Source organism: Bison bison, unplaced genomic scaffold, assembly GCF_000754665.1.
Source record: "Bison bison bison isolate TAMUID 2011002044 unplaced genomic scaffold, Bison_UMD1.0 scf7180017864329, whole genome shotgun sequence".
Lineage (NCBI taxonomy): Eukaryota > Metazoa > Chordata > Mammalia > Artiodactyla > Bovidae > Bison > Bison bison.
In genome coordinates this window covers 3,072,547-3,082,458 of record NW_011494901.1, presented here as the reverse complement: position 1 = coordinate 3,082,458, position 9,912 = coordinate 3,072,547, and the positions used below count along the sequence as shown (strand labels likewise).

The window sequence follows — 9,912 nt, the reverse complement described above, 5'->3', positions numbered from 1 at the left end:
GGAGCCTAGTGGGCTGCCGTCTATGGGATCATACAGAGTCGGACACGACTGAAGCGCCTTAGCAGCAGCAGCAGCGGGAAGCTCTCTGGGGCTCCTGAACCCATCTTCTGTTCTCCATTTCCTCACCAGATGGGGTCACATCCTCTCTACTTTTTATGCAAGCCACAACACATGAGCTTCTCCAGCTAGGCAGCTGGGTGAAGGCCCTGCTGGATTGAACCCATCAGTATTTTGCCAGAAGCCAGAGCCTTCCTCTCAGCCTGGAGGCCAACAAAATAGGAAACAGCTCAATTTCCTTTTTTTTGCCAAGAACCCTTTATCAAGGGTTAGCAAGGCCCTCAGGCAGTGTGAGTTTGTTTGGAAGGGAACCAGACCACAGATGAAATGTGGAGTGAGTCCTGTAAAATAAGTAATCCCTGTCCTGGTGCTCTCGGCCAGGAAGGGAACCAAATTTACTGAGATGTGCTAATTCTCAGGATTTTACATACACAATGTCACTTAATCCCCACAACAACATTGTGACATTAGGAGTATTATTCCTACTTACAAAACTACAAAGATATAGGAAACAAATTCGAAGAGCTTGAACCATGTGCCTGGAACCCCTCAGGTAATAAACTGAGATTCACATTCCCAGTTGAACCTACCCTGCACACCTGCGGGTGACTTTGTCCTTCATGCCATGTATCATGCAGAAAAGGCAGCCCTAATTTGTTTCTGCCACTGCATTGCACTACCTGAATATAAACATTGAAAATGAACACAACTTTATAAAGAAACCAGTATAAACCTGCCCTGGGTTTTAAGAGTTGATTCTTGGGATGCTCCATAAAAATCAAAACTGTGGCCAAGGAAGAATTTAGGAAGGGAAACATAGATGTGATGACATCAGCAATCATCCTTATTTCTGGTACCCTCTTGGGTCTGTTTCTCTCTTTTGATCCTGCTTCTATCCTGACTCTCTATCCCATCAAGAGTTTCCAGCAAATCTCCAGCTGAGGACACTGAGCCTCTTTCTGGAAGGGCTGTGCTGTCTGCCACTGACTGTTCCACCCTCTCTCCCAACAGTCCATCCTGATTCCCAAGTACGTGTGAACAAGCCCTTTTGAGATGAGAGAATCTGCTTTCCCACAGCCTTGTCAGTCCTGAGCACTGTGTTCTTTTAAAAATCTTTGTCACTGAAGTAGTAAAAATAAAAATCTCATTCTTTTAATTGATGTGTCCTTAATTGCTGCTGAGGTTAAATATATACATATTTGAATTTCTTTTTTCTTGGTTGAATTACTCTTTCATGTTCCTTATCCACCTTGTTTTGGAGAATGGTTCTTATAGATATATCAGAACTCTTTATTTACTAAGGGTATGAATCTTCTGTCATACATATGCAAATACTGTGTTCCAAATTGTCTTTTGACTTTGGTTATTTCTAAAATAGGAGTTTTATTTGGTCAAATCTATGATTTCTTCCTTCAGAGTCATTCTTAGAAAGACATTCCTCACACTAAGATTTTAAAAATATTTACCTTATTGTATGTAATTTTTATACCTCCCTTTTCACATTTAATCCATCTGAAATCTATTTTGTTGTAAGGTATGGGATAAGGCTCTTAAGTTGGCACTCCCTCTCAGAGGGATAGCCAGTTGTTCTAATACTTTTTATTTATTGAATGATACATACTTTTCTCACTGATTTAAAGTATTTCCTTTATTATATACTAAATGTTTGCATCTACTTTAGTTTCTTCTAGATTTTGGATTAGAGTTTTTCCATTGATCTACCCTTGTGATGGTAGCACACGTTTAATTTCTGTAATTTTATAATGTATTTTAATATATTGTAGTGCTAGTTCAATCCTTTTTCATTAACAATTTTCAAGTATTTCCTGACTACCATTGAACATTTATTCTTCCAAATGAATTCTGCAAGTATTTTGTCAAAACTTGACTCTTCTACTAACTGTTCTAGAAATACCTTGGTCCATCTCTCTGGCTGTGGTGCTAGAGAAGACTCCTGAGAGCCCCTTGGACTGCAAGGAGATCCAACAAGTCAATCCGAAAGGAAATCAACCCTGAATATTAATTGGAAGGACTGATGCTGAAGCTGAAGCTGAAGCTGAAATACTTGGGCCACCCGATGCCAAACTCATTAGAAAAGACCCTGATGCTGGGAAAGATTGAAGGCAGGAGGAGAAGGGGAAAACAGAGGATAAGATGGTTGGATGGCATCACTGACTCAATGAACATGAGTTTGAGCAAACTCCAAGAGGTGGTAAGGGATAGGGAAACCTGGCGTGCTGCAGTCCATGGGGTCACAAAGAGTCAGACACGACTGAGCAGCTGAACAACAACAATCTCTCTGGCAGATGTTTTTTCCAATATTCAGTAATTGTTACCTGTACCTACAGTTAACCTGGCACTGTGCTAAGAACTGGTGCTATAAAAAATGAATTTGACTCAATCCCTAACCTCAAGGGACTTAAAATCACATACAAGAAAAGAAAATTAATGCATAGGTGCCTTCAATCATGATTTCTGCTGTGGGGAATACTGAAAAGGGTAGAGTTCTGTGGAGGCTTTGATATAGCTCCTGGAGAAGGGGTGGAAATGAAAATAGCAAGATGTAACCCGTGCTTCACCTCTAGGCCTGGTTCAGTTCAGTTCAGTTCAGTCACTCAGTCGTGTCCGACTCTTTGCGACCCCATGAATCGCAGCACCCCAAGCCTCCCTGTCCATCACCAACTCCCAGAGTTCACCCAGACTCATGTCCATCGAGTCAGTGATGCCATCCAGCCATCTCATCCTCTGTCGTCCCCTTCTCCTCCTGCCCCCAATCCTTCCCAACATCAGAGTCTTTTCCAATGAGTCAACTTCACATCAGGTGGCCAAAGTATTGGAGTTTCAGCTTTAGCATCAGTCCTTCCAAAGAACACCCAGGGCTGGTCTCCTTTAGAATGGATTGGCTGGTAAGTGGACTCAAAAAGGGTTCATGCTTACTGTGCACCATTGGAACCCTGACTCCAGAGCTGTGTGTAGGGGACTCCATTCCATCTTCGCACTGCCCAGTGGGTCTGCATGCCCAGTTTTCCCCATCCCACATTAATCCTCTCCGGTTGTGTCTCGCATGCCAGCAAGAGTGCAGCGCCCTGCCCAGCAGTATGGCTCTTCATGTCTTTCAAAGCATTATTTGCCTGTGTTATAAAATCTAAAAGCCCTCACACTCCTGGAAGGTGGGCAGATATCATAATTTCTACTGGAAAGAGACATAAATGGATGTTTTGCAAAGCACGCAAGTTGAGTGACTTGTCTAAAGTGCTGGTTGACAGAAGCAAGCATAGAAGGAAAGTTCAGGTTCCTTGGCTAATTCTCTATCTATTGCACCCCATGGCTTACTGAGTAAGCCCAGTCTTTCTGTGTAAGGCAGTTCTAACAGTACTACTCAACCTATAAGAAGATATGTCCAGAATTTCATTCTCTCTCTCCTCTGCCCTTTTCCCACCACCACTGTAATGAAATGGTGGGTCCCCCTTCCTTATACTTCTCCATCCAAACCATGGGGCTGGGAGAGGAGGCCAGAACAAACTAGGGCGAGCACCTAGATGGGCAAACCAGTGGAGAAGAGGGGAAATGGGCCTCTGGGGAACTAGAGTTTGAGGCCTCATGGCTGTTGGGTTTCGTGCTAATGTGCCTCCAAAGGCTGGATCCCAGGCATTCCAACCCATCCACTTCCTTTTCCATTGCCACCGTCAACAGCTTCTGAACAGAATCTTTACTCCTCTGGGCACCTGAAGATGGAATTCAGACTCAGCTTTTCACCTCCTCAGATATAGCTTTTAAACATACACACACACACATCTGTAATGATTTTTTAAAAGGGCTTGTATACTAACTAGCAGTGGAGAGACAGTAGGGACTGAAAAAGGAAAAAGGGTCCACCCTGAGTGTCCCTCTGGTGCTGTTTCATGTAGATACTTCAGAGAAGGGAAGACATTTCCCCTAACCCCAATTTTTCTTTAGAAATATCTAGGAGAGAAGATTAATCTGTAGCTCTTGCTCAACTGGGCATTTCATTGCTGGAGTTGAGACTTCAAGAGAAGGGGAGTTTGGGGTCGATGTGGAGGAAATGGGCTGGATGTTGCCAAGACTAACATCGGGGGTGGGGGGCGCTGAGAACAGCTGTTGGGGAGTGTTCTTCCCTACCTCAGCCTCCAAACTGCACCCTGGACCAGCTGGAGGGGGCACAGATAGGGGAGATGGGGATCTGGGCCAAGGAATGGATGGAAAGAAGGGAAATCTTAAGCAATTGGGAGAGAATTTCTATAAGGACCTGGGGCAGGAAGTGTACATGGCGAGTGAAAATAAGTGACCTAAGTAACCAAGAAAAGTCAGGCTTATAAGGCCAACTGCAAAGCTTGCTTTTGCAAGTAATGTGTATTCCATCTGTCTCCCCATGCCAGTGGAAGCACTAATAAATGTTACATGTTGAAACTTTTGCACTAGCTTGTACATAAAAATTCCATATGCCAATTGACTGGACTACATGAACACATCTGTCAAAAACAGGTCTCTTAGGCACAATTTAGGACATTCCAAAGCAGCTTTATAACTATTTTAGCCTCCAAATGGTATGAATTAACTCTCATAAACCAGGTCTATTCTCGCTGAACCAAGGTTTGGACCAAATGTCCGAATCATTCAAGTCAGAAACACTCTTTTGCCTTCATTTTAGAGAGTATCAGTAGCAAGCTCTTTTTTCCTCCAGAATTATGCTGTTGATTCAGTGTTTGATGTCACATTGTAAACATATGTTAATATGGCCAAAATGATAAAATAGTTCATGTACTATGAGCTTAAAAAGGACAAAGTTCTGTATTTTTATGAGATTCTGCTACTCCAATAACCCTCAAAATTTACAAAGTACAGTGACACATACTAGGTCATTAGATCTCAGGTGCTAAGTATATTTTACTTTGGAAAAGTCAGTGTGGGGAAACTCCTGAGATGGATCTTTCATTTACATAAACAATTTGAAAATTTTTAATCCATATTTATTTGACTGCACGGGGTCTTTAGTTTGGCAGAGGTATCTTTTAGCTGTGGCATGCAAACTCTTGGTTGTGGCATGTAGCATCTAGTTCCCTGACCAGGGATTAAACTCAGGCCCCCTGCCTTGGGAGCACGGAGTCTTAGCTCCTGGACCACTGGGTAAGCCCCTCGATGACCCTTTTAGATCCTTTCCCTTTGTGGAATGGGAGATGCATGGAGGAGGATGCAAACCTCCCCTGCAGAAAGAAGCCTAGATGCAAACTTCATGAACCCAGGCTCAGCACTTACCGTAGCTCTAGGGATGGAAAATGTGCTTCTTTTTTTCCTCATACTGATGTTCCATTCTTATTAACTTTTATGGAAAAAAAAAAAAAAACTGTTTAGAAAAGCAAGTATAACTGATGAATGACCAAATGAGTTGGATAACCAAATTGGAATCTTCAAATGTCTCAACATAAGGGAGTATTGGGAAGAGTCTAACATAAATGCATAAGTGTGAATGCAAAGCACACACAGATCTCAGAAAACCGGAACTAAAGGGAGGAGGAAATCAGCATGTCAGCGTGTCTGTGAAGAAAGGCTTTAGGGTCTCAGTCATGACTGAATAGGCATCAGCAAGCCATCCAGGCAGCCCTGGTGTCATCTTTGACTCTGCTAATAAAGGAGTACCATCCCAAACAAGGGAAGATTGCCTTCCTTGACTCTGTGTCAGATACTATGTTCAGATATAGATACTTCACTTTTTTTTTTTTTTTGGGTAAATTGTAATTTTTTTATTGGAAAACAAATATACAACTTGGAATGGATTTGAGGCAAATTGTGCCATAAACAGATTTTCTTTAAGTGGCTAAAACAAAGTTTAAAAAGCAAGTTAACAATAAAAGAAAATGTTTCTGGTATAGGACCAGCAGTACAAAAAAATAGTGTACGAGTACCTGGATAAAACACCCGTTTTGAAATAGTGCAACTTTTAAGTACATATTGTTGACTGTCCGTAGTCCACGCAGAGAGTTACAACTCCACACTTCAACAACAACATGCTGACAGTTCCTAAAGAAAACTACTCAAAAAAAAAAAAAAAGGCATAACCCAGATGTTCCCTCATTTGACCAACTCCATCTAAGTTTAGATGTGCAGAAGGGCTTAGATATATCCAGAGTAAGCCACATGCAACATGTTACTTAATCAATTTTCTAAAATAAGGTTTCAGGACAATGACAGTAAGATAAGGGAAGAAAACATGGAGGAATGAAGTCCTAATTACTATACATGCATATTTTTTTTTGACAGTAGGGGGAAACCTTTTACAGATAAGTTACAAACAAAGAAAAGGCAAATAAACAATTTTGTACAAGGAATTTAACACATTCTGTACAATGTCTTCATTTTGCTGTCATCATATGTACAAACTCTTCATAGTTTACTTGACCATCACCATCAATATCTGCTTCCCTGATCATTTCATCAACCTCTTCATCTGTTAACTTCTCTCCAAGGTTTGTCATCACATGGCGGAGCTCTGCTGCACTAATATAGCCATTACCATCCTTATCAAACACACGAAATGCTTCTCTAATTTCTTCTTCACTGTCTGTATCTTTCATTTTTCTTGCCATCATTGTCAGAAATTCCGGGAAGTCAATTGTGCCATTACCATCAGCATCTACTTCATTAATCATGTCCTGTAACTCTGCTTCTGTGGGATTCTGCCCAAGAGACCTCATTACAGTTCCCAATTCCTTTGTTGTTATAGTTCCATCACCATCCTTGTCAAATAGTGAAAAAGCTTCTTGGAATTCTGCAATCTGCTCTTCAGTCAGTTGGTCAGCCATGCTGCAAGCGCTACAGGTCTCCGGGACGCAATCACACAACCACTCAGCTCGCTCGCTCCACTTGGACTCATAGATACTTCACTTCAAGAACAAGTTGGAGTGGATCCCAACAGAGCAAGCAGCCTGGTAAACAAGGCATGGTGTCTGTCCCCAAAGGACACCCAGTGCAACAGGGGAACTGAGTCAAATGGGTGCCAGTTCAAGGAAACTGTGGTTGAGTTAAGCCTTAAAAAGGAAATATTTAGAGGAGACTTTCAGTATGGGAATATAACATCTGTTTCCAAATACTTGAGAATCTCTCATGGGAAAGATAAACACTGTTGGTATGGGAAAATCTGAATCAATAAGTGAACTTTACTAGAAGACAAGGGCTTCCCAGGTGCTGCAGTGGTAAAGAATCCGCCCACCAATCCAGGAGACTCAGGTTCAATCCCTGGTTTGGGAAGATCCCCTGGAAGAGGAAATGGCAACCCACTCCAGTATTCTTACCTGGAAAATCCCATGGAGAGGGGAGCCTGGCGGGCTACTGTCCATGGGGTCGAATAAGAATCGGTCACAACTTAACGACTAAATAACAACAGCAAGTACATCCATCCTCAAAGGGAGTGATAGTGCCCTCAAGGGGGTGAAAACTGATTCGAGGCAGGGTGGGGGTGAGCAAAAAGTAACATCACAGTGATTTCTGACCCTTCAAAAGTCAACCTTTCTCAGGGTTGGAATATTTGTATTCCTTAATATTAATTTCTCTTGTCGACCTTTCTTGGTGTCATATAAGCAGCATTGCCACAGTCATGAAAGGTACGTAAATGTCTGCTAGATCACTATTGCAAAAATCTGTACTACATCTATGGCGACTAGATGGCTGTGATTGGAGAGTTTGTCTTGACTGATAGAGACTGAGGACTCAATCTCAAAGTCACATTAGAAGGGGTGGCCTGCACGTGCCACAGACAGCCTTGAGGCTATTGTCTGTGTGTGATGCTCACTGCTTTCTATAGGATTTGAACTTTGAGAAGTAAATAAAAATGATTTATACTTACTATTTAATTCTATAAAAGTTAGCCAACAAATTAACTACATCAACTGTTGACAAGAAAAACTGTCAACAATAATTGAATAAGTATCTAACATCTAGTTAGGTTAAAAGCCATTTTCTCATATCAAACAGAAGTTAAAATTTAATGTTTAGTAAATTTAATTTTTTTTAATTGTTTTTCTATCACTGAAAAAAATAACCCTTTTTGAATGATTTGTTTTTAAATTGATTACACTGTTATTATTAACATGTAGTTCTAAAAATTGCCAGTATCTATATATAATTTGATACATTACAGTACAGAAACAAATAAAACTATATTAGAAGTTAAACAGCAAAGTTATAAAGGTTAATAGCTTTGATTTTGAATTTAAAACGTACCTTAAAATTTTGTCCTTCATAACTCTGCATTAGATAAAAGGAAGAGGTTTATGCTTACTCTTTCTATGTATGGAGAAGGAAATGGCAACCCACTCCAGTATTCTTGCCTGGAGAGTTCCATGGATAGAAGAGCTTGGTGGGCTACATACAGTCAGTCCATGGGGTCACAAAGAGTCAGATAGGACTGAGTGACTAACACTGTCCTATGTATAAAGCATGTGCTTGCTTGCAAGCTACGCTCAGTCATGTCCAACTCTTCACGACCCTATGGACTGTAGCCCACCAGGGTCCTCTGTCCATGGGACCCTCCAGGCAAGAATACTGGAGAGGGTTGCCATGCCCTCCTCCAGAAGAGCTTCCCTCACCCATGGATTGAACCCTTAGCTCTAGGTCTCCTGTATTGGCAGGTGGATTCTTTCCTACTAGCACCATGTGGGAAGCCCAGATATACATATACTGCATGAACTGTATATCTGTATATCTAATATAACACAGATATTAGAATTTCATAAGGAACAATTCGGCCAAACAATGTCTTTAAAGGTCTTTAATGAATGATAATTTTTTAGAAGTTGAGAAACTCTGAATTAAATCTAAGCATTTTGGCATGAAAACATTTCACTCTTGGTTTGCGAGGACGAATTGCAGCGGAAGTTGGAAAATAAGACCGGGTTTATTCAGTCTCGTCTTGTCCTCGTGTCCCCTCTGTTTCTTTTTCCCACCCCAAGGTACCTGTTTTAAAAATAGAATCTCTCTCTTCCTTTTGGAGCCATATATAATCCCATTCACTGGCTTCCATGCTGGGAGATGACCCACGCCTGGCCAGCAGTGAACTTGTCACTTGAGCCAGGCCAGTCAGTATTAATTCTGGGACTTTTGCTTGCACTGAGGAGCTGTTTTTCTGTTGGGGTTACATTCGTCAGGTTGTGAGCTCAGAGCTGCCAGGATCTCTCTTTGCCATAACCTCAGGAAAGCCTAGCTGAGAATAGAACCCACGCCATAGAAAGCAGAGCTGGAGAATGACTGGGAAGCGAATCCAGTCGTGCCTGGAGCTATCTGAGCCCCTGGACTTTCTGGTGTCCTTTGTGACTTAGACCAGCTGGAGTCAAGCCTTTGTCACTAGCAATCAGAAGGGTTATTTTTCACTTCCTAACCCAGCTCTGCCCCATTCCCTTACTCCATGACTGTCCAGAGCCTGGGAAAACCTCTTCCTTTCCTCATCCAAATCTGCTCTCCCCACATGGAGACTTGACCCCATCACCTATTTCTTCTCAACTCCACTCTCAGAGAAACTGTTACAATTCTTGCTGGGTGCTGTTGTGAGTTTCAGACACTAATCCTGAAGCAGTATTGCTGGTGCCACTTGGTTAAATTGTGAATTACTATTTATCTGAAAGTATGTATTCTATTTCCTTTTTTACTGACACCTTCACAGTGTTTTGGAGAAGGCAATGGCACCCCACTCCAGTACTCTTGCCTGGAAAATCCCATGGATGGAGGAGCCTGGTGGGCTGCAGTCCATGGGGTCGCTAAGAGTCAGAGACGACTGAGAGGCTTCACTTTCACTTTTCACTTTCATGCATTGGAGAAGGAAATGGCAACCCACTCAGTGTTCTTGCC

General features: G+C 41.9%; 1 protein-coding gene across 1 annotated transcript; it reads right to left on the bottom strand.

Moving 5' to 3' along the window:
* Nucleotides 1-5,783: 5,783 nt before the first annotated feature.
* LOC104998408 (calmodulin-alpha-like) lies at nt 5,784-6,941 on the bottom strand. The gene has a single exon (XM_010853552.1). It carries the CDS (start codon nt 6,873-6,875, stop codon nt 6,426-6,428), a length of 450 nt encoding a protein of 149 aa, XP_010851854.1. The 5' UTR covers nt 6,876-6,941; the 3' UTR covers nt 5,784-6,425.
* Between the last annotated feature and the right edge of the window lie 2,971 nt (nt 6,942-9,912).